The 21,622-nt window shown below is 43.1% G+C and overlaps 1 protein-coding gene across 4 annotated transcripts in view; it reads left to right on the top strand.

Moving 5' to 3' along the window:
- Window positions 1-21,622, top strand: part of ctcf (CCCTC-binding factor (zinc finger protein)) — a 47,983-nt gene that overhangs the window by 6,904 nt on the left and 19,457 nt on the right. For all 4 annotated transcript variants that reach the window (XM_070897964.1, XM_070897965.1, XM_070897962.1 and 1 more), the window contains exons 2-5: window positions 7,015-7,776; window positions 10,976-11,146; window positions 15,793-15,926; window positions 21,456-21,576. In XM_070897964.1, coding sequence (XP_070754065.1) covers window positions 7,020-7,776; window positions 10,976-11,146; window positions 15,793-15,926; window positions 21,456-21,576 — 1,183 coding nt within the window. In that variant the 5' untranslated portion in view covers window positions 7,015-7,019. The remainder of the gene's footprint in view (window positions 1-7,014; window positions 7,777-10,975; window positions 11,147-15,792; window positions 15,927-21,455; window positions 21,577-21,622) is intronic.

Below are 21,622 nucleotides of genomic sequence, written 5' to 3'. Positions count from 1 at the left end.
CCTTCAAAGAGGAGATGGTTCAGGTATGAGGGGGAAAGAATGGGCCTCTAAAGCGAGAGCACCCTAAATGACTAAAGATATAGAGGTTAAAATGAGATGTAAAAAGGAGGCTTATGGCAAATGTAAGTTTCATAATACAGTAGAAAACCAAGCTGAATATAGAAAATACAGAGGAGATTGAAAAAAGGAATGAATGGCAAAGAAAGAGTATGAGGATAGATTAGGGGTTAACATAAAAGGGAACCCAAAAGTCTTTTATAAACACACATAGTAAAAGGGTATTCGAAGGAACCATGGCGCCGATTAGGGACGCAAAAGGCGATCTTGTGAAACAGCTGGCATTGTTGAGGTACTAAATGAGTACTTTGCATCTGTCTTCACTAGAGAAGACTGGAAAGGTAGCATAGTGGCAATGTTACTGGACTATTAATCCAGAGGCCTGGATTAATGATCCAGAGGCATGATTTCAAATCCCATCACGGCAGCTGGGGCGTTTAAAGTCAGTTAACTAAATAAATCTGGAATAAAAAGCGAGTTTCAGTAATTGTGACCATGAAACTATCGGATTGTCGTAAAAACCCATCTGGTTTAAGGAAGGAAATCTGTTGACTATTAACTGCCCTCTGAAATGGCCTAGCAAGCCTCCTGCTGATTACCACACACAGCCCTCTCTCAGCTGATTAAATAGTACTCCTCCACTTGGAAGAAGCACTGAGGCATTGTCCATCACCAAGAGTGGCTCGGTAGCACAACTACTGACCGAGTTGGCCGTGTCCTGAAGGTCATAGCTGCAAGACTGGACCTGTGCTTGGTGGTGAGAGAACCGACACGAAGGAAAAGCCTACTTGAACTCGTCCTCACCGATCTACCTGTCACAGATGCATCTGTCCATGACTGCATTGGTAACAGTGATCGCCGCACAGTCATTGTGGAGACTAAGTCCCATCTTCACACTGAGGACACCCTCCATTATATTGTGTGGCACTACCACCATGCTAAATGGGATTCAGAACAGACCTAGCAGCTCAAAACTGGGGATGTGGGCCATCAGCAGCAGCAGAATTGTAGTCCACCACAATCTGTAACCTCATGGCCTTGCATATCCCTCACTCTACCATTGCCATCAAACTAGGGAACCAACCCTGGTTCAGTGTAAGAATGTAGAAAAGCATGCCAGGAGCAGCACCCAAGCGTACCTAAAAATGAGGTGCCAACCTGGGGAAGCTGCAACATGTATGCTAAAAAGCAGAAGCAGCATGCCAGAGACAGGGCTAAGCAATCCCACTCTGAACTCCTGCCACACCCAGTCGTGAATGGTGGTTGACCATTAAACAACTAGCAGGAGGAGGAGGCTCCATGAATATCCCCATCCTCCATGGTGGCGGAGCCCAGCACGTGAGTGCAAAAGACAAGGCTGAAATGTTTGCAACTATCTTCAGCCGGAAGTGCCAAGTGGATGATCTCTATCGTGTCCCACCATCGCAGAATCCAGTCGTCAGCCACTTCGATTCACTCCACGTGATATCAAGAACAGGTGAGCGCACTGGAAATAGTAAAAGCCTATGGGACCTGACTGTCGTGCTGAAGATTTGTGCTCTAGAACTAACCGCAACTTGAGCCAAGCTGTTCCAGTACAGCTAAAATACAGCCATCTATCTGACGAAGTGGAGAACTGCCCAGGTATGTCCTGTCCACACATAGGACAAATCCAATCTGGCCAATTACCGCCTCATTAGTAAAACAATGGAAGGTGTTATCGACAGTGCTATCAAACGACACTTGCTCACCCATAACCTGCTTACCGATGTCCAGTTTGGGTTCTGCCAGGACACTGCTCCAGACCTCATTACAGTCTTGGTCCAAACATGGTAAAAAAAGCTGAATTCCAGAGGTGAGAGTAACTGCCCTTGACATTAAGGCAGCTTTTGACTGAGTGTGGCATCAATGAGGCTGAGTAAAACTGAAGTCAATGAGAAACGGGGGTGCGGGGGGGGAAACTTCACTGGCTGGAGTCATGCGTAGCACAAAGGAATATGGTTGTGGTTGTTGGCGGTCAATCATCACAGCCCCAGGACATCGCTGCAGGAGTTTCTCGGGGCAGTGTCCTAGGCTCAATCATCATCAGCTGCTTCATCAATGACCTTCCCGCCATCAGAAGTAGGGATGTTCGCTGATGGCTGCACAGTCTTCAGTGCCATTCGCAACTCCTCAGATAATGGAGCAGCCTATACCTGCATGCAACAAGACCTGGACGACATTCAGGCTTGGGCAGATAAGTGGCAAGTAACATTTGTGCCAGACAATGACTATCTCCAACAAGCGAGAGTCTAACCATCAATGTCATTTAATAGCATTGCCATCACCGAATCCCCCACCATCAACATCCTGGAGGTCACCATTGGCCAGAAACTGGACCAGCCACATACATACTGTGGCATCAAGAGCAGGTCAGGCTGGGTATTCTACGGCGAGTGTCTCACCTCCTGACTCCTCAAAGACGAGGCACAAGTCAGGAGTGTGATGGAATACTCTCCACTTGCCTGGCTGAGTGCAGCTCTAACAACACTCGAAGCTCGACACCATCCAGGACAAAGCAGCCTGCTGGATTGGCACTCAATCCATCACCTTAAACATTCACTACCTCAACCACTGGTGCACCGTGACTGCAGTGTGTACATAAGAAACCTAGAAAATAGGTGCAGGAATAGGCCATTCGGCCCTTCGAGCCTGCACCACCATTCAATAAGATCATGGCTGATCATTCACCTCAGTACCCCTTTCCTGTTTTCTTTCCATACCCCTTGATCCCTTTAGCTGCCAGGGCCATATCTAACAAACTGGCTTCAACAATTCTGCGGTAGAGAATTCCACAGGTTGTTAACTCTGAGTAACGAAGTTTCTCCTCATCTCGCCTAAATGGCTTACCCCTTATCCTTAGACTGTGACCCCTGGTTCTGGACTTCCCCAACATCGGGAACATTCTTCCTGCTTCTAACCTGTCCAGTCCCGTCAGAATTTTATATATGTTTCTATGAGATCCCCTCATTCTTCTTAACTCCAGTGAATACAGGCCCAGTCGATCCAGTCTCTCCTCATGTCAGTCCCATCATCCCGGGAATATATCTGGTGAACCTTCGCTGCACTCCCTCAATAGCAAGAACGTCCTTCCTCAGATTAGGAGACCAAAACTGAACACAATATTCCAGGTGAGGCCTCACCAAGGCCCTGTACAACAGCAGTAAGACCTCCTCTGTTCCTATACTCAAATCCCCTAGCAATGAAGGCCAACATACCATTTGCCACCTTCACTGCCTGCTGTACCTGCATGCCAACTTTCGTTGACTGATGTACCATGACACCCAGGTCTCGTTGCACCTCCCCGTTTCCTAATCAGATATTTTGCCTTCATGTTTTTGCCCCCAAAGTGGATAACCTCACATTTATCCACATTATACTGCATCTGAGAAGGACCCATTTATCCCTACTCTCTGCTTCCTGTCTGCCAACCAATTCTCTACCCACGTCAATACTTCTTTGGCAGCACCTCCCAAACCCACGACCTCTACCACCTAGAAGGACAAGGGCAGTAGCGCATGGGAATGCCACCACCTCCACGTTCCCCCTCCTAGTCACACACCATCCTGACCTGGAAGTATATTGCCATTCCTTCATCGCTGATTCAAAACCCTTGAACTCCCTCCCTAACAGACTGCAGTGGTTCAAGAAGGTGGCTCACCACTATCTTGTCAAGGACAAGTAGAGATGGGCAATAAATGCTGGCCTTGCCAGCGATGCCCAGAGCCCATGAACAAATTTTTTAAAAATAGGATGTTTTAAATGTAGCAGTAAAGGAGGAGGCAGTAATGATAATTGGATGGGATAAAATAGCTAAAGAGGGGGTTACTTAAAAGGTTGACGTTCCTCAAAAAAGTAGAAAAGTAATCTGGTCCAGATGGCAATTGCGGGAGCTCTGGCCACAATCTTGCAATCCTCTTTGAGGGTGGTTCCAGAGGACTGGAGGATTGCAGATGTAACACCCCTGTTTTTTTTTTTTTTAAAAAGAGTGGGGTGGGAAGAGGGATAAACCTGGCAACTATATGTCAGCCTATTGTCAGTGGAGATGATAATCCAGGACAAAATTATTAAATGAAAGTAAGAACAGATTTATTGAAGGTAAATAGTATTTGACTAACTTGATAGAGTTTGAAGTAATGGAGAGGGTTTATCTTGTGTATATGGACTTTAAAAAGATGCTTGACAAAGTACCACATAATAGACTTCACAAAATGTAAAGGCCGTGGGATTAAAGGGACTGTGGCAGCAGGAATATAAAAATGGCTAAGGGACAGAAAGCAGAGAAGTGGTGAACAGTTTGTTGGTATTCAACCTTAAAAAGGCCTTTGACACTGTCAACCGTGAGGGTCTATGGAGCGTCGCCCTCCATTTCGGATGCCCCCAAAGGTTTGTCACCATCCTCCGCCTGCTCCACGACGACATGCAGGCTGTGATCCTTACCAACTGATCCATTACAGACCCAATCCACGTCTTGACTGGGGTCAAATGGGGCTGCGCATCGCCCCAACCCTCTTCTCAATCTTCCTCGCTGCCATGCTCCACCTCACGGTCAACAAGCTCCCCGCTGGAGTGGAACTAAACTGCAGAACCAGTGGGAACCTGTTCAACCTTCGTCGTCTCCAGGCCAGGTCCAAGACCACCCTAACGTATGTCGTCGAGCTACAGTACATGGAAAATGCCTGCATCTGCGCACATAGAGGCTGAACTCCAAGTCATAGTCAACATATTTACTGAGGCGCATGAAAGCATAGGCCTTATGCTAAACATTTGTGACAAAGGTCCTCCACCAGCCTGTCCTCGCCACACAGAACTGCCCCCCCCCCCCCCCCCCCCCGAGTCATCAAGATCCACGGCTCGGCCCTGGACAGCGTGGAACATTTCCCATACCTCTGGAGTGTCTCATCAACCAGAGCAGACATTGACGACGAGATTCAACACCGCCTTCAGTGCAGCCTTTGGGCGTCTGAGAAAAAGAATGTTTGAAGACCAGGCCCTCAAATCTGCCACCAAGCTCATGGTCTACAGCACTGTAGTAATGGCTCAGAGACATGGGCCATGTACAGTAGACACTAGGTCGTTGGAGAAATACCACCAATGATGTCTCCGCAAGATCCTACAAATCCCCTGGGAGGACAGATGCACCAACGTTGGCGTCCTCGACCAGGCCATAATCCCCAGCATTGAAGCAAAGACCACACTTGATCAACTCCGCTGGGCAGGCCACATTGTCTGCATGCCAGACACGAGACTCCCAAAGCAAGCGTTCTACTCTCAACTCCTACATGGCAAGTGAGCCCCAGGTGGGCAGAGGAAACATTTCAAGGACACCCACAAAGCCTCCCTGATAAAGTGCAACAATCCCCACCGACACCTGGGAGTCCCTGGCTGAAGACCGCCCCAAGTGGAGGAAGAACATCCGGGAGGGTGCTGAGCACATCGAGTCTTGGCGCCGAGAGCATGCAGAAAACAGGCGCAGGCAGCAGAAGGGACATGCGGCAAACCAGACTCCCCACCCACCCTTTCCTCCAATGACTGTCTGTCCCACCTGCGACAGAGACTGTAATTCCCGTATTGGACTGTTGGGTCACCTGAGAACTCACTTTTGGAGTGGAAGTAAGTCTTCCTCGATTTTGAGGGACTGCCTATGATGATGAAATTTACCAGAGAAATGTGAAGTGATAGATTTTGGTAGGAAGAATGAGGACAAGCAATTTCTGCAATTTTAATGGGGGTACAGGAAGAGAGATATATGGGGGTGTATGTACACAAATCTTTGAAGGTGGCAGAACAAGTTGAGAAGGCTGCTTTAAAAAGCAAATTGGCTCACTGGCTTTATTAATAGAGGAATAAAGTACAAATGCAAGGAAGTTGTGCTAAACCTTTATAAAACACTGGTTAGGCCTCAGCTAGAGTATTACATTTTAGGCACCATACTTTAGGAAGGATGATAAAGCTGTAGAGATGGTGTTCAAAATCATGAAGGGTTTTGATGGAATAAATAAGGAGAAACTGTTTCCAGTGGCAGAAGGGTCAGTAACCAGAGGACTCCGATTTAAGGGGACTGGCAAAAGAACCGGAGGTGATAGGAAACTTTTTTTTTTACACGTGAATTGTGATTTTGAATGCACTGCCTGAAAGAAAGGTGGAAGCAGATTTGACAGTACCTATAAACATTTAAAAGTGAATTGGATAAATACTTGAAGGGGAATAAAATTACAGGGCTATGGGGGAAGAGCAAGGGAGTGGGACTAATTGAATAGCTCGACTGTATTGTTCTATGATTGCACATTAATTATTAAGAAAAACTTACCAAATATCTACTGCAATTTTTATTAATCCCAGGCTTTGTATCTAATCCAGCTACATGGGCTATAGTGTGATCTGTTATTGTATAAGATTTTTGCTGTCCTGAAATTGCGTACCTGTAGTTCAAATAAAAAAACAATGTTTTTTCTTGGTTAGTTATGGTTTTAAAACAAAATTGTCCCATTTCTAACTTTTCTCCCTCCTTTTCTATGCTCTCGTCAGTTATGGTTCCTATTAAGATGGCACCTTGCCAAACATCTGTTCTCCCCATTGTAGTTCTCTTCCCAGTCTTCCTTTCACTGAAGGGAAAAAGGAGAGTACTGTTACTACGAATACTTGTATTATGCCACTATTGTTTCTACTAATTATTCTAAGCATTACTCCTAATAGATGAATTAAACATCCAAGAAAATTTTCTGGCTGCGGGTAAATGGCTTTTTCTTCAATGCTGTTTTATTGAATAATTTGAAAAGCAGGCAAGAAGCTTCTATTTGGTAGCATCCACAGGTGGAACGATATCTGGGTACTTTCAGTTGCTAAAGTGAACTTTAACTGATATGGTCCTCTTTCGTAAGCTATAAAACTTGATGACAAAATTCTGTATTATAGTTAACTGTTCTGCTTAAATTGCAGTTACCATGGCAACGGAGTCGGATAATGTGGCTGTGGATGACTCGGAAATGTTTACGAAGGTCAAAGAGCACAAAACCTATCAAAGAAGACGAGAAGGTGGGCATCCAGAAGATTGTGATGGGCAGCAAAAAGAGCCAGATGGTGCTGAGGTAGTACAAGACATAAACAGCAACATGCAGGTGGTGATGATGCAGCCGTTGGAATCTACCCTACTACAAATGAAGCAACCAATGGAGGGTGCAGCTCATGAGTCAGATACTGTAGACGACACACAAATTATTACACTGCAAGTGGTGAACATGGAAGAGCAGCCAATAAACCTTGGGGAATTGCAGTTAGTGCAGGTAGCTCAAAGTAGCATTGATGAACTGCAAGGGAATTATGATAATGAAGTTCCCAAAGATGGACTTCAGGAAGGGGATCCTGTAATCTGTCACACCCTTCCCCTACCAGAAGGTTTTCAGGTTGTGAAAGTAGGCGCCAATGGTGAAGTGGAGACTGTAGAAGATGGGGCAATAGAAGTGCGGGAGGATGAGGATGCTTCTGCCACTTGGCAGAAAGATCCTGATTATCAGCCACCAATCAAAAAGGTCAAAAAGAAAAAGAACAAACTGCGCTACAAAGTGGATGATTCCAAAGATGTTGACTTGTCTGTATACGATTTTGAAGAGGAGCAACAGGAGGGTTTGCTTTCAGAAGTTAATGTGGAGAAGGCAGTTGGTACCATGAAGCCTCCAAAACCAATGAAGATTAAAAAGAAAGGTATAGTAACACTACAGTTTTGTACTCCAAATTAATATGTAGATTTGAAAGTCATAGGTGGCAAAGTGCAGATGATTAAAATGAATTAAGCTTTAATGGGTACTTTTTTTTTTGTCCTGTTCTCTGCATAACTAGGTCACCGGATAGTGAATTGAATCCCCTCTCTCATTTCCATCCCATCTTTTCTTCCTTCTTTCCCCCCCCCCCTCCCCCAGGCCTCCAGCGACATCCCATTTTTCCTGAAAGCAGTAATTCATGTTTTGGTAGTGTTTCTTTTTCAAGACTGCTGTGTTGTCAAAGTGGCCAATCTTGTGCTAACCTGTACATTAAGTGTTGGCTGATTGACCATTGGAGCCATCAGACATGAGACCAGTCTTGACTTGGCCTCCGCTGACACGTGTCAGTTGCTGAAGTGAACTTCAAATGATATGGTCCTCATTCATAAGCTGTGAAGCTTTGCAACAAAATGCTGCATTATAATTGACTGTTTTCTACTTAAATGTCAGTTGCCATGGTGACTGAGTCAGATAATGTGGCTGTGGATGAGTCGGTAATGTTTACAGGTGGGGAGTTTTTTAGATAGTGAGCAGACTGCACATGGCAGCTGGTTTTTCTTTTTCTCCCCCCCCCCCCCATCTCTCATATCCCAAGTATATTTGCCTACGTAACTCACTTTGTTGCAAAGTAATTCATTATATGTGAGGTGCTTTACGATATTTCTGAGACACGATAAAACACTGTATTAATGCACATCTTTCATTGAGGTGAATTGTTATGCAGTCACTTGATGCTGCAGCTGAGATTGGCAGAAGTAGCATAGAGCAGGGTCTGAATAGTAGCATAAGATCTTTTAAAGCTATACAGTACTTAAGTTGAACTATGGGCATAAGTTTTATATTTAAATATCTCTTTTTATGCAAATCATCTTCCCTCCAAATAAACTCTACAGGTTACTTTCTGCCTCAAGTCTCTTTCTCTCTTTTTCTCTTTCTTTCCTCCCCCCCCCCACCCCTCCCCCAAAACAGGCCCTCAAGATCAATTCCTACCATTTCCAGACTGTCGATAGTACATGCCTGGGGACATACCAATGGCGTAGTTGAATATTGTGCTGAATAAATATCATTCACCTCTGGTGGTCTGGTGACCAGTTCAGATCTAGGAGTCAGAAAATGGCAATTCTATTGTTCGTACACCAATTTATTGTGTTTCCAGGAACAAAACCTGACATAAATATGGCCTGCTTGTTAACAATGTCTAGTGCCAATTGATAAAACTAGGAAAAATCCAGAATATTATACTGAAATTTTCATTTGTGGGGAGAAAAGGGAGTGAGAGATCACTTTCCCTGCATCTGTTAAGAATTGTGATGGGATGATGCAATTACCATGCTGTGCTATGGTTTTTTTTTTAAACCCTAGCAAAAATAAGTATAATACAGTAATGTGCTAAAGCTTGAAGTTTTCAAGTCCAAATTTCCCACCACATTTTTACCAGAATGCATTAGATAATGTCATTAGTGCATTTACACAAAAACCACAAAGTTGCGTCTCCTGCATTGTCCAAGTATTAAATTATAATTGAACAGTTGAGTACATAATCCAAAATATTTGTTTGGGTGGGTTTTGAAACGGATGTAGGTGGGAAATCCCTTTTATTTTCAGTGTTTTAGGCTATGCCAGTCAAATAGGGTGACTTGCTCTCAGACCTCCACCAAAGATAGGAGCGCAGCCCAGGGGTGATGCTCCTGGCAACTTTGCCTCTACCGTAGTGCTACCAAGATCAGAATTTCAGTGAACCTTAACAAAGCTGGAAATTATTCTGGTAATAGCAGATGAGCGCACAATGTTCCTCTGTTCACTATTTTAATGCAGGTAATGGGCTAATGCCTCTGGCAGAATAGCAGCTGAACTGTTAAATGTTTGCTAATGTCACCAACAATAAATAATAGATCCAGGTCTTTTAAACTGTTAAATATTTTGATGGAGAGAGCTGGAAATGAGTGCTTGTTCTCAATGTTCTTGTAACTAACTTCCAGTACACATGTAATCATATTTCATAACTTGAGGGAGGGATGGGTCACAATAGGATTTTCGCATTCTTGTTTTCTGTGAGAATGTTATTGATCCCTACTTTTGCAAATTTCTCTTTGTATTGGTTTCTACTGTGCATTAGGAAAATATACAGTTGTTTAAGTTTAACGTGCTATAAAAAGTTCTGTCCTACTTGTTGAGTAACAAATTACAAATAGAAGATATTACGGCCTTATTGATCATTGCCATATGTTTGAACCATATGTTGCAATATGTAGTTCTGTGCTCATTTGCTATTATCCACTGACACTTTGGTTTACTGCAAGAGATAGTCGTGTAGAAAATGTGAATCACTTGGGATACGTGATTAGGTGTTAGATTGTATAATAGTGTTGGCAATAAAAGGATACAAGACTAACATGGCTGATACTCCTGTGATTAATTTTGTATTACCAAGCTGAAATTATTTTGAATTATGCTGGAACAGGCAGGAGGCAGTTTACAGGAATCCTTTTATAATATAATTTACTACCTACTTTATTTTTAATAGTGGTTAACCATTTAAAAAAAAATTAATTTCCACTAAGTTGTCTTTGGCAAACTACTTAAAAGTAGAACTTCCTGTCTGCTGTAAAATTTCATTAATTTCAATCCTCTTGCCTCCACATGGAACCTCTTTACATATTTCCCATTACTAACATGCCTTTTAATCTGATACCTATAATCATATACAGTGGCCCAATTTGTGAATCATAAATGAAAGCAATGTCAATTCAGAAACTAAGCCTGGTCGTGGTGATAAAAATAATTGAGTAAATACTGTTTTTAAACTTGGTGTGGATTTCATATGGTGTGTTTCCAATTTCGGCAAGCTTTTGCAGAGATACCAGGCAGCATTTGGTCTCTCTTCTATATAGAGGGATGAGGGAATGAGGGGGCAAGGTATCTTGAGTGTACACGGCCAGATACAAAGCAGCAGGTTTCCTACGCTCCCTCTTGAACAGTAAATTGGTGCCTGGGGGTGGGGGGGAGCTTGGATATTAGTTAGTTATGAAGTATTTTTAAATAGTATTTTTTGTATGTGTGTAGCAATTTTCTGTTTCATGGGTCACAGTAATGCTTATTACAAAATTAAGTTTCAGTTCTCGTAATTATGTTTGATATTTTAGGAGTAAAGAAGACATTCCAGTGTGAATTGTGCAGCTATACTTGTCCCCGACGTTCTAACCTAGACCGTCACATGAAAAGCCACACTGATGAGCGGCCACATAAGTGTCACCTTTGTGGGAGAGCTTTTCGAACAGTTACGTTGCTGAGAAACCACCTCAACACGCACACAGGTAACAAAAAAAACTGCTTCAATTGAGTATGTGTACCATGTCAGGATATTAAAAGTTGAGTTGTCAAAGTACTATTTAGTGTGTTCTGAGCACAATATTTAAGGTTTCCAGCAGTGAATATAAGGATTAAAAAAAAATTCAAAATAATAAATTCTTACATTTATTTTTTGTACAGTAGCTAAAGATTACCTGTAATTCTTAACTCAGAAGCCTAATCCATTCAAACTAATTTTATTTGGTACTAATCAACATTTATACTTTTTTCCACGCACAGGCAGAAACTGAAACCTCACCTGAGATGCATAATGGGGGGCAATTTTCAGCTTGTGTGGGCAGAGCATGCCTGCTGCCTGCCCAGAACCAATTTTTGTGGTCGGGCCTCATTAACATATTGTCAGCGAGCTTCACCAGCTTTTGGAGTGTGGGCAGGCAGTTCACCAATTGGGGGTGAGAAATCCAGCAGCTACTCCAGAGAACTAAGCCAGCAGAATTCTGTTGGGCAGTAGGGAAAGATGCAATGGTCAAGACAATTTCTGTAGGGCTAGAAGGTGCACTCAAGATTCTCCTGACTCCACAAAAATCACAAGAATATTTGCCATTTCCATTTTTTGCAGCCACTACTCTATTTACACAAACTAGGTTTATGCAGAGTGCACTCTGCCCAAAATTGGATCTGGTTTCTATGTATGTCATAGGACCCCGATCTGCAAGGGCTAATGAAGTGGGCGCCTGGGCCGAATATATGAAAGGCCCCACCAAATGGTGGTGGCTCGGGTCTGTGGGAATGGGGTAGTAAGTTTTGCATGTGATTTTCAGCATGCTACTACCAAATATCTGCCTGGCAGAGGAATGAAAATTAGCTCCACTGTTGGTGTGTAAATAAAGAGCGCGTAGGTTTCCTTGAAGGACATTACTCCTCTTTTCTAGTTGTGCTAATTTTTAATAAAATTAAAATTTCTAAAAATGGTTGTAAAAATTAAGAATGCATTAAGTTTAAAAGAAGCTGCTGCAGCAGGACAAAGGAAATTGAGGTGTGGGTTGTAAAACCCTAAACTGTTGAGCAATGTTCCCTCTCATTTTTTGGGGGGGGGTTGCTGGGCAATCCATTTAAAATTCCATGCACGCGCAATTTCTCTATTTAAAAGCCAGCTGCGCGGGAGCTCCAGGGCGCTGCGCAACTTCAAGGGAACATTGCTGTTGAGACAAACAGGAGCTGACACAATGCCACCTAATGGATGGAGGCCTGTTGTAACAGCCAATGGTGACACAGGCAAATGGGAGATGCTCATGATGAATATTGACATTGAAATGTTGACACACAAGCATTACTCAAATTGTGACAATTCGATGTGTTCTCAAGGAAGTGTCAGCAGTTAAAAATATTTTTCATATAGATTATATCATTTTTTGTCCACTTTTTTATTTGTTCACATTTTAGGAAATAATGTGCATTTCTGTAGTGCCTTTCATGACCTTGAGACTTTTCAACACACTTCACAGCCACTGAAGTACTTTGGAAGTGTAATATTGGCAGACATGGTAACCAATTTGCACGCAACATGGTCTCACAAACAGCATTGATATAAATGACCAATTAAACTGTTTATGAAGTTAGTTGAAGAATATATATTGGCCAGGTCACCACGAGACTTTCCAGCTCTGAAAAACAGCACATCAGACAGTACAGCACTTGCTTTGCTGAGCTGGAGTGTCAGCCGAGATTGTGCTAAGTCTAGGAGTTCGGCTTGAACATTCTGACTCTGAGGCAACCACTGAGCCAAGGCTGAAAAAAAAAACTTTAGTCAAGGCCTAGTGAGATGTTATACCACTTTTGAAGATTGGCTATAGAATGATACAAGACTAACATGGCTGATACCACGGCGGTCTGAGCAGGGCAATTGGTGGAAGGCAGGGAGGCTTCATTTAAGGGCACGGTGTCATCACCCCTCAACCAAGTTTCCGTCAGGGCCATGATGTCGATGCAATCATCCATGATAAGCTCATGGATGGCAAGGGCCTCGTTTGTAAGAGAGCGGGCGTTCTGAAGGGAGATGCGGAGAGGGTCGGCGATGGCTGCTCCACTGCCAGCATTCGCGTGGGGGGGGGGGAAGAGGAGAGGAGAAGAGAAGACAAGAGAGAAAGAGAGAGAGATGGGGAGGAGATTGACAAGATTAGCCCCCCAGTGGATGTGCTGGGCAGGAAGGTTGGCGAGAGGAGGATGGGACAGTTAGGGTTGCTGCTTGTAATGCCTCGATGGACCCATCATATGATGCCAAGAGTGACACAGAGGGAAGCTGTAGGCTTATCTAAGGAAGTCCAGCCTGGGATGGCAGTGGGAGTGTAGGAAGTTTGAAGAGTAATAAGGGATTGGGGTAGGGATTTTGGAAGGCAGAGAAAATGAGAGAAGACATGAAAGGAGGCATGATGATAGGAGAGAGCAGCCAGGGAGGGATAGAGAGATTGGGGGGGGAGGGACGGCGTGAAGGGGAGTGGAAAAGTATCGAATGGCTCCGGTCCACTCAAACACAATTCATCCAAGGACATTTTTTAGGGTTCCCATCCTCTTTATATTTTCACTAACACAAAACCTGCACCCCAGATCTCATCAACCAGAATTTTCTCTTGCATTTTGTTGCTTAATCAAAAGATTGCAATTGTGTGCATGGTATGAATTAATAATTCTTAACAAAATGGGGGGAAAAAAAATCATCTGAAAACTATTATCTTCACTATAACCAGAACCTATTGTTCTGAGTGTATTTGTATGACAACTGGTGAGTGAATTACAATTGTTATACCACCACTTCCCCAGGCCCCACCCCCGCACCATATTTGGCAGCCATGTCTGATGTTCCTGTCGCCAGTCCTATCTCCTCTGGTTGACACGAAATGAGTTGAATTTCTTCTATCTATAGAACAGTCTGTTATTGTCTCATGGGAACACATTAACATCAACTTTAGTTGGTATTTATATATTTAAAAGGCACGATATTATGTGTTGATTCCAAATCTTAATTGTGATAGGAGAATGGCAGGACATTGCGGACTAGCTATAACAGCTGCCTGCAATTCAAACGCTACTCCACCATGTACATTTTGTCAAGATTCCAAGAAATGTTAAGGTATTGACTTAAATGGTTAATGCTCATAAAAGGCAAGATGGCTGACTTAACAGTGCACTTTAAATTCTCACTCTCTCCCTTTCCCCATGTTGTTCCCCCAAATAATCCAGATATTAGGAGATGTGTTAGTACTATTCTTAATTTTCTAAGTTTTTTGTTTTGAAGATTTCAGATGATTTAAAGCAGAATCCCTGAATGAAATTCTGTCTTGAAAGGTAGTTACACGGGTGGTACATAAATTAGGTTCTTTTCCAATTATTGGACATCCATGTCTTTCATTAGCAGTTAGCAAATTCTTGTTTATTGATGGGTGAAAGTTATAAAATTTGAATGATAAGTCGTATTTTGATGGGCACAATCATTTGGCCCAAGAAAGGAGATGACCATTAAATACTATGGGACCTTCAGCCCAATGGACACCCAACATATATCTATCCTCCAAATTATCGTAATTATAGAAGCAATGAAGGAGGAGTTTTTCAATTGCTAATCCTATGTTTCTCATTTGAAAAATGGACGAGTTGCAGACGAAATTCTACACCTGTTGTAGGATCTCTTTTGCAATTTTGGAGAAATGAGTGGAGCACAGTTGTTGCATGCTGAACCCACTTTCACTAGACATTGAAGCCTAACTGTTGGTTCTTGAGATGCTGGTGCCTTCTATGAAAGGGTAAATTTATAAAATGATTTTTGTGGAGTCAGGAGGCACAAGGAACCTTGGTTCAGTGCTATGTTCTTGCCTCTGAGTCAGAGGATTATGGGTTTGGGCACAACTCTAGACAGCCCCGCGAGCACAGACTAGAATTCTAATCTCTGAATACTGGATTGACATCTAGCGGGATACTCGTGCCCAATAGGAGTGGAGTGGTGGCCCACGTCGCATTTAGCCGATTTTCCTGGTAGGGATTTGTGATTTAGGCTAACAACCTATTCACATAAAAGCAGTTTTGTTACGGAAACAGCTCTGACCATTATCATCTGGATGTAAAGCAATGGAAGAAATTGTTGCTTAGTGTGCTCTATGGCATGGAAGAGAAAAGGAATGCCCCACAAAAATCTTCAGGCCCACTGCTGGCTTGGTGTTGTCTTCACTGGCATTCACTCCCATCCTTGTGCTGTTATCCATCTGGGGTAAAACAAAAAGGGATCTGGCTGAACCTAATTCAACAGAACACTTCTTTTCATTCAAAGTGGACAAAATCTCCCACGACAAGCAACTTCTTTATTTTCACACTTGCTGGTTGATTCTTCCTTAGTAGTTTAAATTTTGCTCATTGTTCAAGTTTTTCTTCCAAATAATGTCGTCAATACAAATTGGAGTCAATAATTGCCATTGCACTAAAAGTGCAACTGCAAGTGTGAAATTACTGTTGGTAGACAGATCTCTAGACTTACTTTTCAAATCACTGGTCAATTTAAATGAGTTTAGTTGGTAAAAATGTTCTGGCTGGTAAACCGTAACTTTATTTAAAGCGATATGTAATTAATAACTTGAATGTTCCTAAAACTTGAATCTCTTTATAGGTACTAAACCACATAAGTGTCCTGATTGTGACATGGCATTTGTGACCAGTGGGGAGTTGGTGAGGCATCGTCGTTACAAACATACCCATGAGAAGCCATTCAAGTGCTCTATGTGTGACTATGCTAGTGTGGAGGTAAGAAGTGAAATATTGAAGTAATAGACTATGGGTCCAAGTTTCGGCCTGAGTTGCTCCTGTTTTTTTTGGAACAATTGGTTTAGAATGGAGTATCTTAGAAATTGCAATTCTCGGCATTTAGTTTACTCCAGTTCTAGTCAGTTAGAACAGTTTCACTTTGGAACAGAATTCTTTTTCAAAAGGGGGCGTGTCCGGCCACTTACGCCTGTTTTCGAAGTTTAGGCAGTGAAAACTTACTCCAAACTAACTTAGAATGGAGTAAGTGAAGATTTTTGTATGCTCAAAAAAACCTTGCCTACACTTTACAAATCAGGCGTAGGTTACAAATTAGGCATAGGGAACGAGGGAGGGGGAGCAGTGTAAGGGAAGTAATTAAATTCTACAATCATTCAACAGTCATACTTATACAAATAAAGATCCAACCTGAATAAACATTTATAAACAAAGCAACGATTAAATAGTCCATGTTCCTACCTGTGTGAAGCAGCAGCAGCCTTCGAGCTGCGGTGCTTCAGGCAGGCCTTCCATGTTGGAGACAGGAGTGGCGTCAGTGTCTCGACGGCAGCCCAACAACGGCAGCAAGCAGCCTTCGAGCTGCGGTGCTTCAGGCAGGCCTTCCTTCCATCAGTGGCTGGACGGCAGCCGAAGATACAGCAAGCAGCCTTCGAGCTGCGAAGGGGACTAAGGCCATTCGGCCATGCGATAGGGGCGGCGTCAGTGGCTCGATGGCAGCCGAAGACACCAATCAAGCAGCCTTCGAGCTGTGAGGGGGACTGAGGCCATTTGGCCACGGGATAGGGGCATTGTCAGTGACTGGACGGCAGCCAAAGACACAGCAATCAAGCAGCCTTCGAGCTGCACTCACTGATTTCAGAAAGTGATTTATTCAACAGTGCTGCTAAAAGCACTCCTTCACAAACAAAAAAATCACTAAAATTAAATCACAAGCCTTTCCAGGAGTCCACGAGACAAATCTTCACTTTTCCTCTAGTCCCTTTAAAAATGGCCGAGTGCTAATGTTTATTTCCCACTGCGCGTGGCGCACACTGCACACTCCAACACGCATGCGCAGGGTTGCCGGCACGACGTTGCCTTATTTAAATTAGGCCCGCCCCCCACTGCTTGTAGAATCGGCGCGAGTGTCTGGCTCCGCCCCCCGCTGTTCTGTGCGCGCCGCGCCAAGCTGTTGAAGACCTGCGAGGAGCCGGAGAATATCGGAGTTTTTTTTGGCGCATTTTCGAGCGCGAAAAACTTGCGTCCAGGTTAGGGCTGCGTCGGTTTAGGCGCGGCCCGAAACGTGGGACCTATATTAGCTTTAGGAAGTGGTAGCAAACTCAGCTTTAAGTTGAATTTATTATTGAGGTAGATTAATTGGAATGTTCAATTAAAATCTGGCATTTGATATCCGCAAGAAATTCTGATTCGATTCCTTTTGGTTTGGAAAGGTTAGTGTAGGGGCACATAATTGTATTGTGGGGTACATATATTGCTTCCTTGTGAGCTGACTCCATATCTTCTCCATTACCAGGACCGCCTCCATAACATTGCCAATCTTCACCCCGCCTCAGCTCATCTGCTGAAACCCTGTTCCAATGCTTTCATGGCCAGCCTCCCACATTGCACTCTCCATAAATTATGGAGCTTTGATCAACACCTTATCTAAGAAGACTGCACGCTACCTGAATACTGTCCAACAGCATTGGTCAGCACTTGGCCAATAGAGAGTAAATTCCTCCACCAGATTGACTGCCTTTATAAATCTCGCCTGATTTTGCTGGGATCTTGCAGGAGTAGGATGATTTAGGGAGGAAATTACCGAGTGTGTCGTTTAGGTGGCTGAAACCAGGACCAGCGGTGGTTACGGCAAAGGTGGAATGGGATGCATGAGGTGGGTGTCAGACGAATGGAGAGTTTGGGGATGGGATTGTCACACTGGGGTAGAGATGGGAATGGGCATGGTTAAGGAGAAATTTTGGAAGTGCTTGGAGAACAGAAGCCAATGTAGATCAGTTAGGAAGATGTAACTGACGAATGAGAGTGGAAAAAATGCAGGAATTAAAAGGACAAAAGAAGTGAAAATAGTGTGAGATGGAAAACTCCTGGGAGAGATTCATGCAAAGGAAAGCTCAAGAAAATGAGGAAAAACAAGTTTGTAATTCCAACAGATTTGATACTAAAAACTGATGCTGCAATCAAAACACTTTTTGGATCTGTCAGTCGTAAGGAGAGATAAAGTACTCGTCCATAACACTCTTTACCCCCGCCTCATAGCGCTGTACTTTGGCTAAGGATTTCTATCCAAAATATGAACTTGTTTGCAGCCCCCACTGCTGATGCACCCTTTGCCCCATTACAATCACAGACTTTTGTGAAGAAAATGAAATGTTTATCTGAAGTCCCTCGACTCTCTTCCCACTAAACTGCTGACCCCCCGCCCCCTCCAACTTCCCTTCACGGCCCCTATGTTAGCTGATACTGTTAACTGTTCGCCTCGGGTACTGACCCCCTCTCCTTCAAATCTGTCATCACCCTTCTCAAAAAAAACCAACCCTTGACCCTCTGTTCTTGCAAACTACCACCCTATCTCCAACCTTCCTTTCCTCTTCAGCTTGCTGTCTTCTCCAAAATCCCCCATCAGGTTTCTGTCCCCGCCACAGTACCGAAACAGCTCATTGAAGTCGCAAATTACATCCTATGTGACTGGTAAACCATCCCTTCTTGACCTATCTGCAGCCTTTGACACTCCATCCTTCTCTAATGCCTCTCCACTGTCATCAGGCTGGATGGGACTGCACTTGCCTGGTTCCATTCTTATCTATCTAATCTTAGCCAGAGAATCACCTGCAACAGCTTCTCTTCCCGCTCCTGCATTGTAACCTCTGGTGTCCCTCAAGGATCTATCCTTGGCCCCCTCCTATCTCCCATCTACATACTGCCCCTCAGCGATATCATCTGAGAAATCATTGTCTGTCTGTTTCCACATTTATGCTGACGATACCCAGTTCTACCTCACCACCACCATCACCTCTCTCGATCCATCCACTGTCTCTCTAAATTATCACACCGTTTATCCGACATCCAGTACTAGGTGAATAATAATTTTTTCCAACTCGATATTGGGAAGACCGAAGCTATTGTCTTCAGTCCTTGCCACAAACTCCATTCTCTAGCCACGACTCCAGCCCTCTTCCTGGCAACTGTCTGAGGCTGAACCAGACCTGGGTGTGGTATTTGACCCTGATAAGCTTCCGACCATACATTACTACGTCTGCCTATTTCCACCTCCGTAACATCGCGCGACTCCGCCACTGCCTCAGCTCATCTGTTGAAACCCTCATCCTTGCCTTTGTTACCTCTAGACTTGACTATTCTAAAGCACTCCTGTCCAGCCTCCCATCTTCCACCCTCTGTAAACTTGATGTCGTAAAAAACTCTGATGCCCGTGTCCTAACTTGAACCAAGTCCTATTCACCCATCACCCCTGTGACCACTGACCTACATTGGCTCTTGGTTAAGCAACGTCTCGATTTTAAAATTCTCAACCTTGTTTTTAAATCCCTCCAGGGCCCTGCCCCTCCAACTCCAGCCCTCCATCACTTAGATATGTGCGCTCCTCCAATTCTGGCCTCGTGCATTCCCGATTTTAATCGTTCCACCATTGGTGGCCATGCCTTCAGCTGCCAAGGCCCTAAGCACAGGAGTTTCTCCCTAAACCCCTCCGCCTCAAACCTACCTCTTATCTGACCTAATATCTCATTATGTGGCTTGGTGTCAATTTTTTTTTGTTTACTGCTCCTGTGAATTGTCTTGGGACGTTTTATTACTTTAATGGCACTATATAAATACATGTTGTTTTGTGAAGTAACTAAAATCTATGTTCAGAGCAGAAAGCTGTGGAGCGCCCAGAAGAAAGACGAGATACAATTCTTGAAGCTTGCATTGATTTTTGTTGAAACAACAGCTTGCATTTATGTCGTGCCTTTGACATAGAAAAACATGTAAGGTTCTTCACAGAGGCATAATCAAAAAAAAAACACATGCCTAAGAAAGACATAATTGGAAGGGGTAACCAAAATTTTGTTCAAAGTGGTGCGTTTTAAGATGGCGAAGGAGTTGGAGAGGCGAAAGTAGTGAAGAAGGCCAAAGACATTCGGTTTGTAAATATGATCCTGACCTTGATGTTGCTTGCCATTTTTGTAACTCTCCCTTCCTGCTCGGATTGTTCTGTCTTTGGTGTATAAGCAGGGTGTGGAGTTATTTGTTTTCTGTCCTCTCCTAAGGATACAATCCAGTTTGATACTTATGCTGTTTGAACCACACAGCCTCCCTGGTCCACACTTGCATAGAGAGCTAAAGCTAATTATATATAGAATTTTGCATACCGCATGCTTCATCCTTTGAACGTGTAATTTTCTTTATAGGGCTTTAGCTTTCTGTGTAGCTGAAACCAAGTCTGACTATCAATCTAATCAGTTCTTTGATAGGAAAACATTCACTGAACAAATCTATCAATAAATAGATGACAGACTGAAGACCACGATTTATTTTTGTTAGCTGGTAGTAAGCCATTTGAAATGGTGAAGATTTTGTCAACCTCTAGGCAGTAGGTTGAGGGCTTCTTTGCAATAGAGCTGTTTGTGAAATTATTCCAAAGATTGTCTTGAATTATGGGAGCACGACAGGTGCTGTTTAAAGCTAGCTTCAAAATATCTCCTTTTTCCTGTGTTGCATTTCTATAATTCATTATAGGTACATAATAAATGAGAAACAAAATGTTACACTAAATTTAGTGTGGACCTCCCATTCATTGCTTTTAGTTTAGCCTGCACATCCAGAGCTGCTATCCCCATTGGTGGTTCTCTCTTTCTTGAAATTTCTGTGTTGTACTTTTTGTTGCATCAATCCTTTGCTTGTAATTGAAAGAACTAGTGCGTTATTCTTGAAAAATGGCTTGTAGGTAATGCAAACTAGGGTAGATTGCATGATGGTTGGGCATTATTTTGTGGTTTTACCACCATTTGGATAAAAGCATTCATTGGCATGGAGGATGTATCAAAGAATGAGGAAGATTATATAAGTGCATAATCTAACATTCCATCATATGTGCAATATTTAATGGGTACTTAAAACTGCAGTGCAACTGCCTACTTAATAAAAGTAGGGTGGAATGAACGAAGTCTCACATTTAGAAGCAAATCCTTTTGGATTTGAGTTGATCTGAAAACCATTTTAAATGCTTAGATAGACCACTTATCAATATTGAGTTTAATTTTTGTTAATTATCTAGAGAGGACCATGTTAAAAAAAATAATGCATTTTAAAAAGAGTTTGTATTTATGCTCAGTCAGTCAATAGATAGAAGTAGGAATTGGTAGAACGGAGTAGGAAAGGAGTTAAATAATTGTTCAATTACTGGGCACTTATTGGGACTGACTTCTAATACATTGTTGTAAAACATTTTAGTATTTTCAACACTGAGCTGTAAATTCCTGTACATTAAGGCTGACCGTTCATTTGATTTTACAGGTTAGTAAGTTAAAGCGCCACATTCGCTCTCATACTGGAGAACGCCCGTTCCAATGTAGCCTGTGTAGCTATGCCAGCAGGGACACCTACAAGCTGAAAAGGCATATGAGAACCCACTCTGGTATAGTAATCTACAGCTTACTCTGTTGTTTTCAATTGACTCTGAT

Source organism: Pristiophorus japonicus, chromosome 13, assembly GCF_044704955.1.
Source record: "Pristiophorus japonicus isolate sPriJap1 chromosome 13, sPriJap1.hap1, whole genome shotgun sequence".
In the NCBI taxonomy this organism is placed as follows: Eukaryota; Metazoa; Chordata; class Chondrichthyes; family Pristiophoridae; genus Pristiophorus; species Pristiophorus japonicus.
This window is presented reverse-complemented; position numbering and strand designations above follow the sequence as displayed.